This window comes from Tachyglossus aculeatus, chromosome 2 (assembly GCF_015852505.1).
Source record: "Tachyglossus aculeatus isolate mTacAcu1 chromosome 2, mTacAcu1.pri, whole genome shotgun sequence".
Lineage (NCBI taxonomy): Eukaryota > Metazoa > Chordata > Mammalia > Monotremata > Tachyglossidae > Tachyglossus > Tachyglossus aculeatus.
Window position 1 is genome coordinate 20,685,956 of NC_052067.1, and position 24,682 is coordinate 20,710,637.

The 24,682-nt window shown below is 41.5% G+C and overlaps 1 protein-coding gene across 2 annotated transcripts in view; it reads left to right on the forward strand.

The window, feature by feature from the left end:
• Window positions 1–24,682, forward strand: part of ZNRF2 (zinc and ring finger 2) — a 75,283-nt gene that overhangs the window by 23,129 nt on the left and 27,472 nt on the right. For both annotated transcript variants that reach the window (XM_038740307.1, XM_038740300.1), the window contains exon 2: window positions 7,268–7,363. In XM_038740307.1, the coding sequence (XP_038596235.1) occupies window positions 7,268–7,363 (96 nt within the window). The remainder of the gene's footprint in view (window positions 1–7,267; window positions 7,364–24,682) is intronic.

The window sequence follows — 24,682 nt, forward strand, 5'->3', positions numbered from 1 at the left end:
CTCAAGTTAGAACAGTGAAATTAAAAATGGGATTGTGGGCCTTGGGGACATAGCAGATTTCCAGTACATATGTGAAAGCTTCCATTGTGCATCAGTAAGGAATTGTAACAGAAAAATGTGGGTATAAATCCATGCAGTGAAATAATTTACCCTTGAATACTGCGGAGTTGCCTTTTGTATCATTCAAACTCTGCATTTCTTTGGTTTCTTTCCTCCTAGATGCTTGTGTTAATATTTTTGCCTGACTTAGAATTGATTGGGTTTTCCTCTTTTCTCTACTACTGCTACCTCTATTCCTAACGGAAGCAATAATTTAATGGTAAGTATGTTGAACAGAACAGATTTACGAAGTTTTTGGTGTACTGAGGATTATCTACCCTCATGTAACTAGCTGAAAACTTTGTAGATTACAGATAGTAGTCTTACCTCAGTGGTTTCTCGGGTTTTCGTCATTGCATTGTTTTGGTATGATGGATTGATTGTGCACCATTCCGAAGTTCTGCCTTCTGCTTGTTGCCATATGGCATCTATTGTTTGTAATGTTCACAATGATGCCTTTTTCATGGAGTTTACTTTTTTCTTCCTTTCATCCTGCTACTGTTTTTATCAAGTGGGAAATGTCTTTATCTCCAATCTTTCTCTCCCTTTCACCGTCTTTCCCCTTCCCCCTTCTCCCCCACCCCCAGCTCCTAACCCATTCAGTCCTTAGTTTATATCTCCAAATAAACTTTGGCCAGCCTGTTTTCCCCAGATTTTGTCTGTCTATAACATTAAAGGCATGTCTCTGTTCTCTGAGGCTCTTTTCATTAAGAACCTATAGGGATTATGTCTGCTAAATCTGTTGTACTCTCCCAAGCACTTAATACAGTGCTCTGTATGGAGTAAGTGCTCAGTAAATACAATTGATCAATCAAGTAGACAATATTGAGCTCAAATGTTCTTCCTAATGGATTGCCCGCTTAATTCCATTCTGCTGTCATTTTGTCAGTTTCATTATTGTTTTGCTCATTTAACGCCTTTAAGATACTCCAGTTGTTTATGGTAGATTTTATGATCTCTTAGAGAATTAGTGATCTCTGCATCAAATATTGAATTTGGGGAAGTGAGGATTAACACTGATTTGTAAATAACTTCATTTTAAACTATTTAGTGCTATTTAAAATATTCTTAATATTAAAACTTGACAAACATTTAAAAAACTTCTTCCTAACTTGGCATCTTACAATAAACTTTAGTGCCAGTGCTTAGGGGAAATAGTTTGATTTCTGACTTGGGACTCTGACCTAAGTTCATCCGTGTCATAATGACATGGCAAGTCACTTCACTTTTCTGTGCCTCAGTTACCTCATTTGTTCACCTTCAGCTGTGGATCATGGGCTGTCAGACTAGATCAGTTGGACTAGGTTGAAATAAACCATTCACCTCTGTGGTGATGGCTTGTATATGGTCATTGTGAGCACTGATATGGATAGGATGCAGGTTTCTACCTCAGACTCAGTCCCAGTGATTTCTAACACTAGGCTTGAGATTGAAAGTTAAAAATAATTAAGAGCAAACTAACAGTTGTGAAAACATTTTTTTTTTGAGGCTTAGGGTCAAGACTGACACTCCTAAAGTATTCAGATCATTACATGTGGTTTTTTCTTTTAATTTTGCTTTTCCCTGCTTTTTATAGACTCTGCTTTGGACAGGCCACTAATCAAAATTTCCAGTTCCTTTTTGTAGTGGATAGTTTTCGAAGACACACTATTCAATGGGGAATTGTTCAGACCCTGTTCTCTTTTCAGGAGTATTCTGAAAGTGGACAAAATGTTAGTTTGGTTAAAAGTCAGTGTTATAAAAGGTAACTACACATTCCCATATGGACTTAATTTGCACCAGATTCTTCAGGCTGGATTAAAATATCCACACTCCCATACAGGGCCACCTTCTCCAAAGTGAACCATTACTTACAGGAATTTGGGATGTTGGAACAAAATCATTAGTTTTGCCTCAGCTTTCTAGGCTTTGTCTTAATCCTCTCAGTAAGGATGGGGCTAGAGGGAAACTGAGGTGTGATGGGGGCTCTTGATCTCAGCTTCTCCCTGTTCTCCTAGCTTTTAATGAGAGGGGGAGAACTTCCCTGGATGTGTGGGTGTGTGTGTGCATATACATGTATCATGTTACAGAATAATCACTTGATTTGTCCACAAGAACTTTTATGCTCATCCATTATAGTAGTCATTCATTCATTCAATCATATTTATTGAGCGCTTACTGTGTGCAGAGCACTGTACTAAGCACTTGGGAAGTACAAGTTGGCAACATATAGAGATGGTCCCTACCCAACAGCGGGCTCATAGTCTAGTCCTTTTATGTGTCTCCATGAATGATTGCTTTCTGAGAGGAATTGTCTCTCTCCCTCCATTTTTTAGTATTCAGTAAATATAAATTCTTTAATCCTATTTAAGCTGAATGGCTCCTAAAATGATTCTGTGAATGAGTAGTAAAATGAGGCTCTTCTCTGGTGGAGGGAGAACAAGTGAGTTGTTTGCTGACGGGAAAGGGAATGAAGGATCTGAACAGAAGAGATACCTAATGCGTTAGTAAATTAGTCTTTGGAAATGTAGTTTAAATGGAATTAAATTTCCCTTTAAAATCCCTATATTAACTTTCTCCAAGAAAGTAAATATATCAAAGATTGTTTTTCAGGATATAATATTTGTAAAACTTATCTAATCCATCAATCAATCGTATTTGAGTGCTTACTGGGTGCAGAGCACTGTAGTACGCTTAACCAACTAGCCCTTCACTGTGAGTGCAAGGCTTTGGCATTATTGCTCACAGAGCCATTCTTGGAGGGAGGGGACAGGGTGGCAGGTTGTGAGGCAGGTTGGCCAGGAACAGGGGCCTGCAGCCCAGGGCATGAAGTGCCGAGGGATGGGGTACCCTGTCCCAGTTCTCCTCCCTCCTTTTCTTCCTCTTCCTCTTTCTCCCCTGAGGGCTGGCCCTGTTAATCACCCTGTGCTACATGTAGCTTTGGAGGTTCAGTGGTGAGGGACCATCTGGCTGCACCATCCCCTCTGTTCCCTCATCTTTTACCCTTGTGCCAAGCTTGGGGGACCATTGTTTCTGGGGCCCGTGTGGCCTTTTGGTCTGGGGCTCTGGGAGGGATAGAGTGTGTCCCTGCAGGTGGAAACCTGGTTCTTTTTCACCAGCCACAGCCAGGGAAGAATAGCAGCAACTTCTGGAACTTCTGCCCATCCCTGCTCCTGCAGATGGAGGTCTGCCGCCCCGTAGACAAGCTGAACTGTGCCCCTAAACCACTGGTGCTGATCTGTCATGGTGGAGAGAAGCAACAGCAAGAGGACTTCTTGACCATTAGGATGGTGGAACTGTGGCTGTTGGACTGTGAGCCTCCAGGGGACTGAAACTCTGCTCTTCCAGCCACAATACCTTATTTCCCTTAATGGGTTTTTTGTTTTATTGGGGGGAGTATTTATCATTGTCCCTGTCTTACGTTGTTTTGGTGCTGTTTTATCTTGTATATCCGTCGGGAGTCTCCCCTCCTTCCTTCCCACTCCATATTCTTAGATTGTGAGCCCTTGGGGGCCACGGACCCTGTCTAATTCCCAAACTTGTAATTTTTACCCAGTGCTTTTCCACACCTTAGGTGCTTAATACGAATTACTATTCTTTGAGCTTTCCTTCTTGGCACCTTGGAAAACTCTTATTACATGTCACAAGACTGCGAGCTTGTTTGGGGCAGGGATTGTCCCTGTTTATTTTTTCATTGTACTTTCCCAAATGCTTAGTACAGTGCCCTGCACACAGTAAGTGTTTTAATAAATACAAATGAATGAATGAACCCATCCCAACTCTTAGAATCAAATAACTACTGGAGAGTGGACAAGGTGTAGACTTAAACCACTAGCCTCTGTAGCCTCTTCTAATCTTGCCAATACAGCTACTGGCCTTTACTTCAGGATTGTTAACCCAGGGGACATGGGGTCAGGCACTTGGCAGTGGTAGTCGGTACCAGGTAGGGAGGGACCAACAAAATGTACAGGAACGCAGTATTGGGATTTTTGTGGCCTCAGGCTGGTACTGTTGGGGAACAGTCAGTGAGGCAGGTAAGGCCAGTGGGGTCAATGAAGCCCAATACTGAGTTGTATTATTAAGTAAATAGATTGATACTTGTTGGTGGCAGAGGGGGAAAGCAAGGAACTTGAGCCAAAACACAAGCAAAAGTAAAATAGTGAAGATCAGAAAGGCGGGCGGGGAATCGATCTGAATCCAGATTTTTGGAAGGCAGCTAAGAATCAAAATATCTGAATAAATCATGGGGGAGCTCTTATATGCTAATGGATGTGTTCTAGACACACACATGCACATAGGTAATAATATACTGCTTATCAGAAATACCAAAGCATCATGGACTAAGATCCTGAAGAAGATGATGATAATCATGGTACTTGTTAAGCACTTAGTATGTGCTAGGCACTGTTCTAAGCACTCTGGTAGATACAAGTTAATCATGGTGGACACAAGAATCCCTTTTCCACATGGGCTCACACTTTTAATCCCCATTTTCTGGACGAGATCATTTAGGCCCAGAGAAGTGAAGTGACTTGCCCAAGGTTACACAACAGTCATGTGGCAGAGCTGGGATTAGAACCCAGGTCCTTTGACTCCCAAGACCACTATGCCACCCTGCTTCAGGCATCACTATAAATTAATAGAATTTCATATATCTATAATTCTATTAATATTGATGCTTCTCTACTTGTTTTGTCTGTCTTCCCCATTCTAGACTGTGAGCCTGTTGTTGAATAGGGATTGTCTCTATTAGTTGCCAAATGGTACTTTCCAAGCACCTAGTACAGTGCTCTGCATACAGTAAACACTCAAATATGATTGAATGAATGCTTCTCTAAGATGGAGCTTTGTGCGAGGCGACAAACTACATAAAGCCAGGGATTTCCCTTGTCAATATGCAGCTGAACGTTGTCACTGTGTGTCCTTGTGCTACCAGGTTGACTACAAATAGGTTAGAAAACCAAATCAAGAAAGATAGAGTTTTGGAAAAGTGACACAGTCTAATGATAGAGCAATCTGAAGGTCCAACTTCCTATGTGATCAGGAGTTCTCAGCCCACCACAGATACAGCATTGAATTTCAAAAAGTTTCCTCAGAGCCCTTTGCCAATCTAAAAAATAAATGCTAGGACAGGATAGTCCTCCAGCTGCAAAACAATGCTTTCACATACCACTGGTGGACAGGATGTGGGAGGAGGATACATGTTAGCAGGGTACTCAATAGCAGCTTCTTAGTGAACTGTAATGGAATTATAAGCAAGAAAGAAATACTTTAAGGGCTTGTTAAAGCAAAATATCAAATGATGTGGCATAACCATAGATGGGCAGGAGAGCGCTAGAACCCAGAATGGACTGGCATATAGCTGTGGAAAATTCTTTATGTGCACATAATTATGTAAGGATGGTCAATGTTACCGGGACAACCGGAAACACTTAGTTCCCAGATACTTAACAGATCCTCTGCTTGATGCTTAACTCTAGTTTCAGAATTGCTTTAGTAACAAGTAAAAATAGTTGACGCTCATTTCTTTCATTGTCCTTTAAGGTAAAGAACACTTTGCATGCAGATTCACTCATGGCTTGGCTCACCTGTCTGAGCTGCTTAGAGGCAGAGTAGAGCTCGAGTTGGCACTAGCAACAGGGGGAGAAAACAATATGCATCCATATTAGAACCTCATTCAACATTTCACTGAAGTATTTGTAAAAAAAACAATGTCAGGTGAATCACTTAAGCAGTAGGAAATGGAGGATTAGATCTCTGAAGACTCAGGTCTTTCCTAATTTAAATTATGAGTTTTTAAGGATAATACCTCTGTATTATTACTAGACTGTAAGCTTGTTGTGGGCAGGGAACACATCTACCAACTCTGTTCTCCCAAATGCTTAGTGCAGTGCTCTGCACATAGTAAGTACTCAATAAATATCATTGATTGAAAAATGCTACTGATTTTATTAAAATAGAAAGTATTAGTTACTATATTTGTGTGGTATTGTTTTCTGCTTTACCCTAATTGTGAGTGCACATATGGAGATTGAGTATGTATGTATGTGTCCTAAATTTAGCTATACTTTGCTGGTGTGTACCTAAATCTGAACTGGGGGAATACATAAAGTGTTTTTGTTACTCCAGTCTTTGTTTCAGCCTATGGTATTTGTCTAGGGTTCAGAAAACTTAGTTATAAATTGCAGTTAGGTCTATTAATCATGGAATAGAACACAAACATTTTTTGAAGGGGGAGAAGTTATATAAAAACTATTTCTTAAGGGTTCTCAAAAAGTAGGACCAGGGGAGATTTAGTAAAAATTATTTGATTGACCTTGCACTGGATAAATCCACCTCCTTTGCACTAATGAGGTTTTAAGTGTGTCCACATACACTGGAGACCAGGAAGGTAAAACTAGATTTAAAATGCTCAATTTGAGTGGCAATTAAAACAAACAAAAGAGATCCCATTCTGGGAGGGGAAGAGAATACATTTTTACTTCTATGTTATAAACCCTCTTTTTCTGTTAATACAAAGCATTTAATTGGCAGAGAGTGTGAATGATTCATTAATGGAGTTTTAGGGTACTGATTTGAGTCCAGGCTGAATTCAGACTTTCCTCCCCGCCCAACCCCTCCACACATCCCAGCCTGAATCAGCCATTTGCCACTTAACATTTTCATCAATAGTTTTAATGGAAAAGAAAACATAATAAGAGTACAAATAAATGATTCTGGTCAGGTAGATATCTCCTTGGAGGATATAATTAATAGTATAGTATTAAGTGCTTACTATCTGCAGAGCACTGTATTAAACACTGGGAAAGAATTCCTAAGGTGGAAATTAAACATAGCAGGACCAGTTATGCATCCGGACAGAAGCACCCAAAATTTGATTTATAAGGACGAGTGCCTATTAGGGAAAACTAAAATGTACAGATGTGATTAGTGGCTGGCTACATTAAACAGGGTTATAATAATCAAAAAGCTAAATGCCCATTATGTCAGGTGACATAATTTCAGAGTTGGTGGTATCATATTTCTCAATGTTGTCTCAGATAGGATTGGTAAAATAGTATTAGTTTTACTAAGTAAAAATAGAGGTGAGGTTTCAAAGTGCTCAGGGAGTTTCAGAGTAAAAGATGGGCCCCCTCTAAGCATATCCAGAAGTTTATTTCGTAAATGTGAATTTCTTTTTCTTTTTCAGGCTTCAAGTGTCCAGTGTGCTCGAAGTTTGTACCTTCAGATGAAATGGATTTGCATCTTGTGATGTGTTTAACAAAGCCAAGGATAACCTATAATGGTCAGTGACACACTTTAAAAATAACACTTGTTTTTATTATTTGGGGTAAAAATCACTTTTTATCAAGCAGTGGATTTTATGTTTTAAAGAGAATTCAGTTGAGAGAAGTTTTCTCTAAAGCAAAAGAGGTTTTGCAGGTGTTTACATAGTCTCTGCCACTTTTTTAGGAGCTTCTATATGGCAAATATGCAATGTGAGCATAGCTGATGCACTCGTTTATTGTTGCTTGCATAGGAGGAGATAAGACCTCAGGCAGTTGGCTTGTAGGCTTTTGCAGGCTTTTCCTATCCAACTGGACTTTTATGGGTTATCCTCTTTGGGATTAGCAACTCACAGTTCGTGGTGCATTCCATTGATATTTTTTCCCCTTAGAAGGTTTTTCATGGCAAAAAGACTACTTTTCTGCAAAGTTTCTGTAGGGTGGTTCCAGTGCATCATACAATGTGCTTCCCTTCACCACATCATTAATAGCTTTAGATCCACACAATAGCTCTTTCACAATAGCTGCACATAATATCTGGTGGAACCCCTAAGGCATTTCAAACTCCACCTCAGATTCGCATAAACTTTTAGGTAGTCTATTTTCTTCTTATTATTCTGGTGATATTTTTAAGAGCTTTTAAAAAAAAGTCTCTCTCTAGTCTACTGATCCTTCTCCAGCCCATATCCTTTTCTCTACAACTTTTTTTATATCATGCTGTTTCCTTCAAGTGGAAAAGCAGAAGTTGAAAAAGATGAGTTACACATTCTAAGATCGGAAGCCTTCTTTCAATCACAGGGGCTAAGAGCTCAAATGACGCTATCTTACGGGGGAAAAAACTCTTCTGTTGCTTCACAGAGATTCTTCTGATTAAGATGTGACCTTAACAGGTGCTGTTAATGGGTACTTAGTGTCTTGAGTTGGCCAAAAATATATGACTATGACATAGTTCCTGAAGGGTAAAGAGGACTGACTATGCCTATATATTTTTATAACATCTTGAAGTGCTTTTTCAGAGCATTCAGAACTGCCATTGTGGATTTTTCCGTACTCTCTATAATGTTTCCACCAGTTACCCGTTGAGTTTTGGTGTTTGAAATTGGTACCTGGTAAAAACCCATGCTATTAGATTAAAGGCTATATTGGCTTTCTTTTATGATGCAATTAACAGGAAACTGCATGTAACCTTGATGTCAGACTTTGTGCAGAACAGCTCAACATAAAAACAACTCTGAGTGAGGATAGGGAAATAAAAACAGATTGAGAGTGTATAATTGGACAAAATAGTGTATGTTTGACTGTGAATACCATGTTCATATTCAGTAGAGCAAAGCAAAACATAGATTAACAAAGGCACTTTAAAATCATGTTTGAGCTAATATGATGTCTTCTGACTGGGTGCTGTATAATAAATTGAGTATGTTAATCTAAATTATTGGGGATGGCACACAGTAAGTTCTCAGTAAATGCCATTGATTAATTAGATCTATCACCATCCTCATTAAGATAATTGGGCACCTATGTAGTCCAAAACAGTACAAGGGTAGAGGTGGAAAAAAATCACTGCCCTTGAGTAGTTATAATCTAATGGAGTAGCTGTCTGGAAGAAAGAACCCATTGATTGTTGCTACAGTTTATTCTTTCTATTTTGGCTGTTTTTGCAAGCGTTTGCTTTCCTTGCCTTACATGATATTTTCCCTGTTCTTTTAGTATGGAGAAGGAGATTACTGACTGGGTCCCTTGGAATTTTTTTATTTATTACATCTACCAATTCTACTGTGCTGTAGTTTCCCAAGTGCTTAGTAAAGCATTGTGCACACAGTAAGTGTCCACTAAATACCATTGGTTGGTTGATTGAGGCATATACCAATAGTTTATCTTTCCCAAAGAGGCAGTAGGGTGCAGATCTGATGAGATGTCTGGGCGGAGGAGTCTCAAGTATTCTCCACTTGCCCCAGCCCCTCCCCTGCTCTGCAATCCCTCATTTTCTCTTGCTCTAAGGATGTCCCCATAGGGCTGTCCTTCTGGCACCTAAAATGGAACTTCTCTGCCCATTTCTGCTCTTAATTTTCCCAGTAGATTTGATGATACCACCACCCTCCCTCTCCCAGAAACTCACAACCTTTGACTCCTCATTGCATTTTAGCTCTAGCAGGATAGGAATAAAATTAATGTGTTCTAATGTTGGGTGTAAGAAATGCTGCAAGTGACATATTTGTACCATTAACCGTTGTGGACCTAGTCCATAGTATTTTGTTTCACAACACAGTAAATATTTCCTGTGTATTTGTTAGTTTTCTGTTTTATCCCTGCAAGTTTCAAGCCCTGCAGCTGGCACAAAATTTTTGTTTGTAACCCATGAGACTTGCATGAGACTTTTATTTAGGAATGGATGTTCTGCCGTCGGTGATTTGTTTTTGCAGTAGCGGTGATGGGCTACAGTGAACCAGGTCCCCAAGGGGCAAGCATTGAGGAAAAGCAGGCTGGCTATGAAGGGTGCAGTTTGGGGCCCCTTACCCACTGCCACCTTAGATACTGCTGTGCCCTCCTATGGAGTGTGGGACTCAGTTACACCCGAGGAACTAATGAAGTCTTTGCTACTTTATTTACCAGAGTAAAGTTCACTATCCAACTTATTTAGGTGGGAATGTCATTTCATAGAAGTGGACTGGATTATCAGGAAAATAAAGGGAAATTTAGAGGATAAAGGGGGGAATTGAAATAAAAATAACTGTATTTGTTAAGCACTTAAGTGGTTCATTCATTCAGTCAGTCGTATTTATTGAGCACTTACTGTGTGCAGAGCACTGCACTAAGACCTTGGGAAGGTACAGTGTAACAATAAGCATATTCCCTAAGCGCGGGTGTAGATGCAATTCAGGCGGGTCAGGCAGAGCCCCTCTCCGAAATGAGGCTCACAGTCTATAGGGAAGAAGGGACAGGTATTTAATTCCCTTCTTACTGATGAGCAAGTGGTGGAGCTGGGATTTCAAACCCTGGTCTTCTTACTCCCAGGCCTGTGCACTTTCCTAGGCACATTGATTTTTTTTATAATACAGGGAGTAAAAAGCCTAAAAACAAACATTTCCTGTCTCCAGGAATTTCTATTCTAAGACAGCAAATATACAAAAATCTACACATTATGTTTTGTGATTTGAGTTTTTTGTTTGCTTCCTATTTTCCCTAGATTGGTATAACACATAATAAGATTATCATGCAGAAGGGCAGTGGCTTGATAGAGATTTGAGGGAGGTGGCCTCCTCAAGTAGCTGAAGACTGCCTGTTTCAAGCGAGACTTGGAAAAAAGCCTCGAATGAGGGAACAGAGATGACTTGAGGCTTGCAGGTATAGGACAGTGGGAAACAATAGGACTAGCATGATTAGCATGAAAGTAATGGTCGGCAAAGAAGAGGATAAACCCAGCGAAATTGTCAGGTAAGAAGAGGCTGAATCTGAAATTGAGGGTATTAGAGAATCAGTCGCAGGGATTTGAGAAGGGACTGACAAAAATAAAGAATCTCACAAGGAAGATAAGTTTACAGCAGCATTTTGGAGGGGAGAAAGGTTGGGGATGTAAGATGATCGTGTCCAGGTCAAAGAGAAGCAGTGTGGGCTAGTGGAAGGAGCTGTGTGACCGTGAGCAAATCACTTAGCTTGTCTGTGCCTTATTTTCCTAATTTGTAAAATGGGGATTTCATACCTGTTCTTCCTCAGACTATGAGCCCTTTGTGGGATAGGGATTGTGTCCAATCTGATTGCCTTTCATCTATCCCAGTGCTTAGTACAAAGCTTGGTACATTGTAAGTGGCTGAGGAACTGAGGAGTAAAAGGTGTCTTTAAGAGGTATTGTGAAGGAAGGGAACTAAATTTGGATTTTCTTATTTTTTAAAGTGTCACATATAAAAATGGCTTAATTAAATTAGAGGTGAAGAACAGAAGGTAACACCAAATTGCCCAATATTACTTCTCTGCAGCAAGGAGAATGGAACCATTTTTCCAATCAATTCTATGGAAACAATTGGACTGTTCAGTTCAGCAGAGGCAATAGTCTAGTAATAAGCCAGTTCTTATGAAGACTACTCTCTACACTTAGTCTTTTCTGCATGGAATATGATATATTTTTTAGCCCTACATATTTATTTTCATTGAGGTCAATCTATTTGATAAAGCTTTAATTTGCTTTCCAGTATTTGCCTCAGGACGGTGCAGTTTAACCCAACTTTTCTTCAAGGACAAGATTTCTTTGCTAACCTAGTACAACACTGCTGAATTCATTCCTATGAGATTTTGGTCTTGAATTCTGTTTCTTGTTCACAGTCACTTCTTTTGCTTCAAGAAATTCATTTTAAAGTAGTAGTTGCATCTATGCCATTTCTTTTGTGAACAGCAAGAAAAGCTTTTAATCATCTAATAAGAATGATTTATGTGATAAATAAAACAAGACAGGCTTTGTTCTTACCTTTTGACATTATTGTCTTTTTTTCATTTTAGAGAACTTCATCCCTTCTGATTCGTCTACAGTCTTGTGAGAGTACATTTAAAAATTTTAGAATTATTCACCATTGAAGTAACACATTTTACATTTAAAGTCTACATTTATCACTAAAACTATTCTCTCCATCTAAATATAACTTTCTAAGGGCCTTTTGAAGCCATCTTGGCAGGTTGGGTCCAACCATCCTGCCAGCCCGTGATCATTTTTACCTATCTTTTCCACATTAATGAATGTAGGAAATGCCATTTTGTGGTCAGGACAGTGGCCTTCTCAACCCAGTGCTCTGTTTCCAACAGCTGCAACAGACTTGGGATGATGAGTGGAACCTCGTGTGATGGAGAATAGTAATAATAGTACTTGTTAAGCGCTTACGATGTGCTGCTATTCTAAGCGCTGGGGTAGATACAAGTTAGGTTGAACACAGTCTCTGTCCCATGTGGGGCTCACATTCTTAATCCCCATTTTATAGATGAGGTCACTGAGACCCAGAGACGTTAAGTGACTTGCCCAAGGACTCATAACAGACATGTGGTAGAGCCGGGATTAGAACCCATGTCCTCCTAACTCCCAGGCCCGTGCTCTATCCTTAAAGCCACACTACCTCTTAGAAGAATTAGCTTGTTCCCATACCAGGAGACGAACTTGGGCAACCTAGGTGAAGACCAGAAATCTTAACAGCTGGACCATATGGCAGAAGCAGCTTGGCCTAGTGGGTAGAGCACGGGCCTGGGAGTCAGAAGGACCAGAGTTCTAATTTCAGCTCCACCATGTGTCTCCTGTATGGCCTTGGGCAAGCCACTTAACTTCTCTCTGCCTCAGCTCGTCTGGAACATGGGGATTAAGACTGTGAGCCCCATGTGGGACATGGACTGTGTCCAACCTGATTAGCTTGTTTCTGCCCCAGCCCTTAATACAGTGCCTGGCACATAATAAGAGCTTAACATGTACCATTAAAAAAAAAAAAAGCTGCTTTCTTGGCATCCATCGTGATGGTTAAAGATGTGCTATTTAATATCCCAGATATTTTCTTTTTAGCAGTTTTCACATGTGATAAAACCTTTTCACAATTACTGGGGAGCCAATCTTATAATGAGGATCCACAGGGGTTTTGTTTTAATATTTTTCTAAAGCTATATTGCTTTTCTCATGAATAGAAAAAGATGTCCCATAAGTGTGTAACTCAGAACAAAAAAGGTAATTTGCTTAGTTATTCCATAATATGGGGGATAATACATTTTTATAGAATCCTGCATTAAGGAAAACTCGCTCTGTCTGAGGCCATGCACATGTGCATATGCACAGCTGTTTCTTACAACATAGCATTCTGCTGTCGTATCTTATCAGACTCATGCTGTCAGAAAAACGTTTCCAAATTTTGGTGCCACATTCTAGTCAAAGTGCAAAGGGAAACCATGCATTTTGGCAGAACTAAGTTTAATATGCCACTAAAACAATAAGAGAAAGTAAGTTTAGTTAATACGGTATTTAAGTGCTTACTATGTGTCAAACACTGTTCTAAGTGCTGGGATAGGAACAGATTAATCAGGTTAGGCAGTCCCTGTCCCACATGGGGTTCACAGTTCAAGAAGGGATTGAATCCCCATTTTACAGTTGAGAAAATGATTCTAGGAGAACTACATGGTGGAGTGGATATTGGAAAGACCAGGTATCAACTACAGATTCACTAGTCTCCTTCTATGAAGCTTACCACTTTGCAGTTTAGAATGTAGTCATGTTTGAAAATTCCTCTAGGATCTTTGGCCCACCAGGGAGTGAGCATTGCTAAAGGATAATTAATTTTTTGATGAGCATAAATGGAAATATTGCTGGGGGATCATCTGAACAAGAGAGTGTTGCAGAGGGAGGTTGTCAGACTGAGATTTTATATGTAGTTCCAAAGGTATTTTTTGTTTTGAAGCATTAAACATGTGACAATTAGTACACTGAACAGCATAGTGTGCTGTTTACTTCTGGAAATTACCCTTATAATCCAGGTAGTTTTCTTGGAAGGTTCAGATAAGATAGTCCTTTCCTATACTGTGACTGCACAGAATATGTTAGACATATCAACAGTGTCCAAGGCTTCCCCAGGACAACCTGTCCCTTTAGGGGAGATTGGGACAACATTGGAACATCATTGAATCATGCCACTGGCGGGGACTTGGAGAGCTTATCTGATTTAGCCCCCTGTTGTAGGCACATGAATAGATAAAATTTCCAGAACAAATGGTTATCTATTCATCCCTTAATTATTCCCAAGGATGAACTCTTTACAGTTTTTCTTCATTAGCCCATTCCAGTATTTACACTGATAATTATGGACTATCTTATGCCCAACCTGTCTCTCTTCTTTCATTTGAAGCCATGTCCTTTTATGTTGCTGACTCAACTTTCCTGCCAAACCTCCTTTGGCACCAACACTGGAGACAAAATAGTGTATTGGATGGGGTATGTCTCCAATATGTCATTTCTTTTGCCTTTTTCCAAACTAGCCTAGGACTGAAAATAATGGTTCATCTGTCTCCTGAACAGTCCACGCAAGGTAGTATGTAAAGCTACTTCTTTTAGTTCCTTCTGAAACCTTCGCTGCTGACCTTCCTTTTGTCTGGGTTTTCATCCCTATTCAATAGGGTAGACAGAGAGATAGGAACTGGAGACAGGGTGGGAGCAATGCTTTCAGCATCAACCGCTACTGTATCATCAGCACATGTTCATCTCTTCCCCATCTGCAAGTTTGGCTCAATTGAGAAAAATTATATTTCCAGTGCTAGCGTAAAGTCAACCTCTAAAAGGAAACCATAGAAGCAGTGTGGCCTAGTGGATAGAATCCAGGCCTGGGAGTCAGAGGACCTAAATTCTCATCCCGGCTCTTCCACTTACCTGCTCTGTGACCTTGGGCAAGTCACTTCTCTGTGCCTCAGTTACCTCATCTGTAAAGTGAGGATTGAGTCTGTGAGCCATATGTGGGACAGGGACTGTGTCCAGCCTGATTAGGTTGTATCTACCCCAGTGTCTAGTACCGTACCTGGCACAAAATAAGCACTTAACAAATACCATAAAAGAAAAATCATTGTAGTTTGCCTGGTATCCAAGTTTTTAAAATGACTGGATAAAGGTCTTTTCTCACTGATTCTTCAACTGTATGATTATTATCATCATCATCATCATCAGACATGCTAAAATATTCCCAATGATTGGGAAAGATTTCTTTATATGTTGGTCATGTGTGGATAAAGATTTATGCCAAGTTTTTGATTGCTGTAACTTGAAAGGCAAATAATCAGATGATTCCCGAATAAAAGGAAACATTTCTTATTCTTTAGAGTGGTTTTGAACTTATGGCGTATTGCCCCATGCTCAAACGTTAAATAATTTGATCATTTGGGATTTACCAAACACTTAGTATAGTGCTTGTCACATAGGGCTTAATAGGTGACATAAGAATTGATTTATAGAAACTGTTTTATAACACTTATACTTGTAAGTAAATAGGCCACATTTCCTTTCCACAAGAACCCTTTTTTAAAATAAAATATGGCATCTTGTTATGATATGTTAAGTGTATATGTTAACATATGGTTTTTGTTAAGTGTATATGTAATTAAGAGATTACTATGTGCCAAGCACCGCACTAAGGGCTGGGGTAGACACAAGATAATCAGGTCCCAAATGGGGCTCACAGTCTGAGTAGGAGGATAAACAGGTATTGAAGCCCCATTTTGCAGAGGAGGGAACTGAGGCACTGAGAAGTTAAGTGACTAGGCCAAGATCACACAGCAGGTCCATGGCAGAGGCTGAATTAGAACCCAGGTCCTCTGACTTCCAGACCCATGCCCTTTCCACTAGGCCATGCTGCTTACTTATGTACCAGGCACTGTGCTAAGTGCTGGGGTAGACACGAGCTAATCAGGTTGGCCACAGTCCATGTCGCACATGGGGCTCACAGTCTTAATCCCCATTTTACGGTAACTGAGGCAAAGAGAAGTGAAGTGACTTGCCTGAGATCACGCAGCAGACAAGTGATGGGGCCAGGATGAGAACTCAGGTCCTTCTGACTCAGAGGCCTGTGCTCTATGCACTTAGCCATGCTGCTTCTCTAGGGTCTTTGGACCATACTTTGGAAAATATTCCTAGACCTGTATGCTCAAAACTTTGAGCACCTATGTTTTGTTTTAGACTATTCTTGAATTATTCTTCAGAGCTTCCTAATGTTAGTAAATTTTTTCCAACTATTTCTTTCAGGGAAAGGATAAAGGCACGTTTACGAAGGCATTTACTGTAATCGTGTCACCCATTAGGAACAGTAGTAAACATTTCTTGGAGTGTTAACACTTTATTTTTGTAATAATATGAAAAATGAATAGATTTTTACGGTGAATGTAGAATTTTTCTAAAGAGAACCCTCCATATTAGTTTTCTACTTGCAACCCCATGCATTTTGTCATAAAATTCTCATTGCAAACTTTAGGAATTAGAAAAGCTAGCCCGTTTGTGGGTAGGGACTGTCTCTGTTGCTGACTTGTAATTCCCAAGTGCCCAGTACTGTTCTCTGCACACAGTAAGCACTCAATAAATATGATTTAATGAATGAATAAAAGGTGAACTCAGTTGTGAAATAGGTGATTCCCCTCTCATTTGGAACCTACCTTCCTTTTCTATCTTAAATAACTCTAGCTTATTCAGAAAATGACCTAAATTGATGTTTAGCTATGATGGTTAAAATGGTATTGTTTGGCTATAACCATAATCGTAATTCTAATAATAGTACCTTTTTTATGTAGCACTTTTATGTTTCCAAAGAGGTTTCACATCAGACATCTCATTTTTACCTTCAAAAACATCCCTTTAAGGTAGGGAGAGGTAGGTATTATCCCCCCACTTTACAGATGAGAAAGTTGAGGAACAGAGAGGTTGTGACTTAAGTTCACACAGCAGACTAGTGGCACAACTGGCACTAGAACTGAGGTTTCCTGACTCCTAGGTTTATGCTCTTTCCAATAAACAATGACTATACAGTGCATCTGATATCTCAGGGGCTTTTCATAGTTCATTGGAATGTAGCTGGATATGAATACTTGCCATTTGGAATGGGTAGGTGGTTTTTCTCAGTCTCCTGTGGAAAGTTCCCTGACTATTTTTGGCATCACATAATCAGGAAATGCCAGTTATCTGGCTAGTTAAAACGGTTGGCTATTCAGGATATTGCTGTTTTTAATGTAGTTCTCCAAAATTTATGAGGGCTGGGGGAGGGGACTTCAAAGAAAGGAAGCTTATTTTTAAGTTTTGTTTGAAATCTTGTACACTCAACATTAGGCAGACTTGATAAATGAAATTTTAATCATATTTTCATTCGATTGCATTTATTGAGCACCTATTATATGCAGCTCTCTGTGCTGAGTGCTTTTACCACCCTCTGTATGAAGCGTGAAGTTTACCACTTTCAAATTCATGCATTCAAATTAATGTGGTTAAAACTGGGGTGGAGAAGAGTGCTTATTACTCTCTCCACCTTCAAAGCCTTATTGAAAGCACATCTCCTCTAAGAGGCCTTCCCTGACTAAGCCCTCCTTTCCTCTTCTCCCACTTCCTTCTCTGTTGCCCTGACATGCTCTCTTTATTCATCCCACCACACAGCACTTACGTTCATATCTGTAATTTATTTCTATTAATGCCTGTCCCTGCCCTCTAGACTGTAAGCTCACAGTGGGCAGGGAATGTGTCTGTTTATTGTTATATTGTACTCTCCCAACCACTTAGTATAGTGCTCTGCACACAGTAAGCACTCAATAAATATGATTGACTATTATGAGGACAGTGGCAGCCATAGAAAAGAAGGGACAGTTATAAAGAGCAGGTAGAGTGGAACTTGTGAGAACTAAGGTGAGCGACCGGGAAAAGATTCATAGTCTAATTTCTCCCTAATCCTCCTGCTTCTCCTATTAGCCCTCATCCTTCCTGATTCTTCTACTATTTGATGTTGATTGGCTAGGAGCTCCTGAAGCTTCACACGCAGGGTTTTCTGATAATCAGCTAATATCCTTACTGTGTTCCTATGGTAGATTCTTAAAAAGAACTATTAAAACACCTCAAATATCCTTATAGTATTCACTAAGTGCTTACTAAGTGTCGAGCACTGTGCCGAGTGCTGGGGCAGATAGATCATCAGCTCAGACACAATCCCTGTCCCACATTAGAAAATTTCTAATTTTGTACTCCTTTCCCAGCAAAATAGAGCTTGTAAAATTGGTCAGTTTCCCTCTTCATTCTTTTTTAAGATCTTGTCTATCTCCTTGTCACTTAAGGGAGTCAACTACCCTTTACCAAAGAAAACCCCTCTAGACTGTGAGCTCCTTGTGGGCAAGGAACATTTCTACCAACTCAGTAGAAATGCATAGTACAGTGCTCTGCATATAAGCATGCAATGAATACCATTGATTGATTGATTGCTATGACAAAGACTGTGCTGCAGTGGTTCAAGGGTTTTGGTTTTTAGGGGAGTTTCCTGGTCAGCTCTTCCGTTACACTTTAGGTAGGCCTTGTGCTCCTAATTTTACCAACCTCAGGAGCCCTGATTGATGGGCAAGTGCCTAAGTGACAGATTATATTTGGGGCTTTTGCACTTCTGTCCTGGTTGGGCTTTCGAATGCCAGCCACGTGCACTATTGCCTGCAGTCCACTTCCTCTAAGAGTAATCATTCTAACGCAAACTGGGACTAGGACAACAGCTGAGTGGATGCTGTTGCTCCAGTGGGTTGTTGAGAGATTTATTCCAGCAGCCCAGGGAATGGCAGACAGGGCCCCACCCATCATGCTCCCCACAGGAAGGAGGCCCAGTCTGTTCCAGTTTTCTGGAGCTCCCTTTTGAACCTCTTTCTCTCAAGCCCAAAATGAGAGCTTTCACAAGTGCCAGAGAGATGATAATAATAGTGGTATTTGTTAAGTGCTTAACTGTGCGCCAGGCACTATACTAAGCCCTGGGATGGATACCAGCAAATCTTCAGGTTGGACAAAGTTCCTTGTCCCTTGTGGGGCTCCACAGTCTCAATCCCCACTTTACAGATGAGGTGATTGAGACCCAGAGAAGTGAAGTGACTTCCCCAGGGTCACACAGCAAACAAGAGGTGGAGCTGGGATTAGAACCTATGTCCTTCTGACTCCTAGGCCCGTGCTCCGTGCTGGCTGTTTTGGATTTGGGCTGTCTTTCTGCTCCACAGGACTGGTCAAGCCAGTAATGTCTCACTTCCTGCCTTCATTTTAATGTCCATGAAGGGGATGTGAGACTTTTATTTATGATCTCTAGTTCTTTAATCTTCTTTTGACTTTTATGCTGCTTTGTGTACTATAGACTTGGGGAAAAAAGTGGTTTGAGGTCCATTGTGTTTCTACACATCTGTGGCATTGCAATCCCTTGGACATATCCAGTTGTCTTATTTCTAGCTAAATACAGTATCCTGGGAATTGAAGTTCCATTATTTCAAAGGAACATCTTTATGCACTTTTGCAAAATCAGTTCAAGATTTGAAGTAAGAGAGTCACCCTGTGTGTAAAGTGAAATAACCAAAATATTTTCATTTGTGCTTTTTCCTCTTGTGATTTTTATTTTAAATTTGAGAACATGTTTGTGTATTGAAATAAACTTAATACCGGGGCAACAAATACATTCTTCTTTATCACTGATAATGAAACACCATTCCCTTAATGTTATGTCTAACCAGCAAACACCAAGCTAAGAGACAGCATCAGCCAAATAGACAGGAAGCTTAGAGCAACTGATGGTGAAATAAGCCAACATTTGTCGAGCTCAGTTTCTTGCAGTAGTTCACTTGTATTTACTCATGCTTATTGTGATATGAACACACAGCAGTTTGGAGCATACAGAATTGAGGATTGGGTATCTGATCTGCTTATGGATTTTTCTCACCATCATGTGGGCATGTTGTAGCTTGTCATTGATTGGTTCTAAATTCTTTAAATAACACATCATACAGTCTGTTCTTCTGTAACTTGTACTTTGTGCATTTTGGATAAAATGCTGATGATGTAGAGAATCTTTTCCTCAGAATGCATATCTGAATATAGCATGATGTGGTGTCTTGAAGAAACATCATTTGGCACGTGTGTGGCATCGGTCAAGGAGTGACTACTGTAATGCATTGGGATTAAAATCTCTGTGTTTTAGAAGATCTAACTATTTGTGAGTAGTCAGTATTTCTATTATGTGCAGAATGGAAAAGGTTAAAGCTGTTTACGTGGGGAAACTTAAAACTGAGAAATTAATGCTGAAGTCCATCTTCTAGCTCATTTGAGTGATAAATAACATCTGAAAAATGAAGATATTGTTCTAGAGCTGCTATGAGTCCCAGTTGGCATTCTCTGTATAACTTCTGCTTCTTAATGATGTGAACTCATTATAACTCTTGATTTTTCTAGGGAATGTTTCACATTTCAGCTGCTTTTGTTTTCTGCTGCTATCATTGAGGGTTCAAGAACCAAAAATAGATCTTCAGGTAAAATGCCTGATCTTAATCCATCAAGTAATAGTGCTTGGTTTTTGTTTCATTTTTTAAATACTGCTGGAGAGGTCATTTACCTGTTTGGATGCGTGGTCTGAATGCTGCTATTATGGTTATAAAGCTAAGCATGTAGTTTTCTTGGCTGTCTTATAAATTCAATAATTTATTTTGAAAATTAAGTATTTGTTATCTGCTTCTACCATGTTACCATGACCTGCAAGTATTCTATAGGAATGTGCTTGCAAATGCCAAAAAAAAAATGATTTTGCATTTCTGGCTGCTTTGGTTTTCAGAAATGTTTGGATGGACTTAATACAAGTTAAATAGTCTGTGAAGACAACTGTACAAATACCTAAAAAAAGACATTTATATTTATAGTGATACATTTTGACTTACAGCCTTTTACATTCTAGTGTTTAGTACTTTAGTCACCATTTTAGACACTGTAAACTATCTTGATGTTAAATTGAGATGAGGGGATACTTTTGAACTCATTAATCAATCAATCAATCAATCAATCGTATTTATTGAGCGCTTACTATGTGCAGAGCACTGTACTAAGCGCTTGGGAAGTACAAATTGGCATCACATAGAGACAGTCCCTACCCAACAGTGGGCTCACAGTCTAAAAGGGGGAGACAGAGAACAGAACCAAATATACCAACAAAATAAAATAAGTAGGATAGAAATGTACAAGTAAAATAAATAAATAAATAAATAGAGTAATAAATATGTACAACCATATATACATATATACAGGTGCTGTGGGGAAGGGAAGGAGGTAAGACGGGGGGATGGAGATGGGGACGAGGGGGAGAGGAAAGAAGGGGCTCAGTCTGGGAAGGCCTCCTGGAGGAGGTGAGCTCTCAGCAGGGCCTTGAAGGGAGGGAGAGAGCTAGCTTGGCGGATGGGCAGAGGGAGGGCATTCCAGGCCCGGGGGATGACGTGGGCCGGGGGTCGATGGCGGGACAGGCGAGAGCGAGGTACAGTGAGGAGATTAGTGGTGGAGGAGCGGAGGGTGCGGGCTGGGCAGTAGAAGGAGAGAAGGGAGGTGAGGTAGGAGGGGGCGAGGTGATGGACAGCCTTGAAGCCCAGGGTGAGGAGTTTCTGCTTGATGCGCAGATTGATCGGTAGCCATTGAAGTTTTTTGAGGAGGGGAGTAATATGTCCAGAGCGTTTCTGGACAAAGATAATCCGGGCAGCAGCATGAAGTATGGATTGAAGTGGAGAGAGACACGAGGATGGGAGATCAGAGAGAAGGCTAGTGCAGTAGTCCAGACGGGATAGGATGAGAGCTTGAATGAGCAGGGTAGCAGTTTGGATGGAGAGGAAAGGGCGGATCTTGGCAATGTTGCGGAGCTGAGACCGGCAGGTTTTGGTGACGGCTTGGATGTGAGGGGTGAATGAGAGAGCGGAGTCGAGGATGACACCAAGGTTGCGGGCTTGTGAGACGGGAAGGATGGTAGTGCCGTCAACAGAGATGGGAAAGTCAGGGAGAGGACAAGGTTTGGGAGGGAAGACAAGGAGCTCAGTCTTCGACATGTTGAGCTTTAGGTGGCGGGCGGACATCCAGATGGAGATGTCCTGAAGGCAGGAGGAGATGCGAGCCTGGAGGGAGGGGGAGAGAGCAGGGGCAGAGATGTAGATCTGGGTGTCATCAGCGTAGAGATGATAGTTGAAGCCGTGGGAGCGAATGAGGTCACCAAGGGAGTGAGTGTATATTGAGAACAGAAGGGGACCAAGCACTGAACCTTGGGGAACCCCCACAGTAAGAGGATGGGAGGGGGAGGAGGAGCCTGCAAAAGAGACTGAGAAAGAACGACCGGAGAGATAAGAGGAGAACCAGGAGAGGACGGAGTCTGTGAAGCCAAGGTCAGATAATGTGTTGAGGAGAAGGGGGTGGTCCACAGTGTCAAAGGCAGCTGAGAGGTCGAGGAGGATTAGGACAGAGTATGAGCCGTTGGATTTGGCAAGCAGGAGGTCATTGGTGACCTTTGAGAGCGCAGTTTCCGTGGAATGAAGGGGACGGAAGCCAGACTGGAGGGGGTCGAGGAGAGAGTTGTTGTTGAGGAATTCTAGGCAGCGCGTGTAGACAACTCGTTCAAGGAGTTTGGAAAGGAATGGTAGGAGGGATATGGGACGATAACTAGAAGGTGAGGTGGGGTCAAGAGAGGGTTTTTTTAGGATGGGAGAGACATGGGCATGTTTGAAGGCAGAGGGGAAGGAACCAGAGGAGAGTGAGCGGTTGAAGATGGAAGTTAAGGAGGGGAGAAGGGATGGAGCGAGATATTTCATAAGATGAGAGGGAATGGGGTCAGAAGCACAGGTGGCCGGAGTAGCACTTGAGAGGAGGGAGGAGAGTTCCTCTGAGGATACCACTGGGAAGGATGGGAGAGTAGCAGAGAGTGTTGAGAGCCGGGGGGTTGGAGAAATGATACCACAAGTAGAAATAGTAGGAAACAGGGTTTATTCTTATAGTGTTTCTTGTTCAGGTTCTTTGGAGGCTTTTTTTCTTTCCTTTCAAAAAATCAATATCTCTTTTGGGAAAACATTATTTATGAAAGTAAGACTAAATACTTCATTAGTTAATGTGCTTGGATCAGGCCCAAGACCTTCAAAAATCCAAGTTGATATTTGTGGGTCATTGGTCATACTGCAGCTGGCCTCTGGCAATGACGAAGTGAGAGAGGTATTCAGAGTCAAGGTTTGTTAGTCCTTTCTTTACAAAATCCCAGGGGAAATGAAGAAGAGGGAATAACGGTCTGCTCCGAAGGGAGTGCAATGCTGTGGCCCTTTAGATCTCAAAATCTTCCCTGGCAATTGGCGGTATGAGGTTCACTAGCCCACCTGCCTGTCTGGGATGCAAGCTGTATCACCAAAGACTAAAGTCAGGCACAGGAGGCATATGCCACAAACCCCTCTCTCTATCCCCCTGCCATTACGAAGTCTGTTTCAACCAATGAGATCACTATCCCTCCTCCCCCTTCCCTTTCCTTCCCTTCCTTAGAAGCCCACATTATTCACCTCTACCACCCCCTCCAGATTCTTCTAGCTGTCATCTAACGCCTCCCCCAGCCCCACCTCCAACTTCTTTAACGATTTTAACCCCTTCCTCACCTTCCTTCTCTCCTTTTCCATGCCCACTCTGATCCTTGGAGACTTCAACATCCACATGGATATCCCTGGTGACCCTTCTGCTGCCCGCCTTCTATCTCTCCTTGACGCTACCAACCTCCTGCTCCACCCCACCTCGCCTACTCACCAACTTGGTCACACCCTCGACCTCATCATCTCCTACCGCTGCACTATCTCCACCCTCACCAACTCTGAAATCCCTCTCTCTGATCATAATCAATCAATCAATCAATCAATCAATCGTATTTATTGAGCGCTTACTATGTGCAGAGCACTGTACTAAGCGCTTGGGAAGTACAAATCATAACCTTCTCACCTGCCTCCTCACTCACACTCCTCTCCCCTGTAAGTTTATATTGCTTCACAGAGACCTCCACTCTCTTAACCCTATCCTTCTTTCTGAGCGCCTAACACCCCACCTCGCCTCCCTTTCCTCTCTACCCAATCTTGATGATCAGAGTACTGCTCTCAACTCTACCCTCTCTACTCAGCTCGACTCCCTCGCTCCCCTTTCCCTTCACCGCTCCAGTACCACTAACCCACAGCCCTGGATCACTGCCACTGTCCTCCTCCTTTGCTCTTATGCTCGAGCTGCTGAACGCTGCTGGCGAAAGTCTAAACACCAAGCCAGCCTCGTTCACTTCAAGTTTATCCTTTCCTGCCTTAACTCTGCCCTCTCCTCTGCCAGACAAAACTAATTCTCCTCCCTTATTGACACCCATGCCCATCCCCGTCAGCTCTTTCGTACATTTAACTCCCTTCTGAGACCCCCTGTTCCTCCCCCTCCTCCATCCTTCACCCCCAGTGATCTGGCCACCTACTTCATTAGTAAAATAAACTCCATCAGGTCTGAGCTCCCCAAAGTCACTCCTCCCCCTTCTCCAATCCCCCTGCTCTCAATCCTCTCTGCTACTCTCCCAACCTTCCCAGCAGTATCTTCAGATGAGATCTCCTCCCTCCTCTCAAGTGCTACTCCAGCCACCTGTGCTTCCGACCCCATTCCCTCTCATCTTATGAAATCTCTCGCCCCTTCCCTCCTCCCCTCCTTAACTTCCATCTTCAACCGCTCACTCTCCTCTGGTTCCTTCCCCTCTGCCTTCAAACATGCCCAAGTCTCCCCCATCCTAAAAAAACCCTCTCTTGACCCCACCTCACCTTCTAGTTATCTCCCTATCTCCCTCCTACCATTCCTTTCC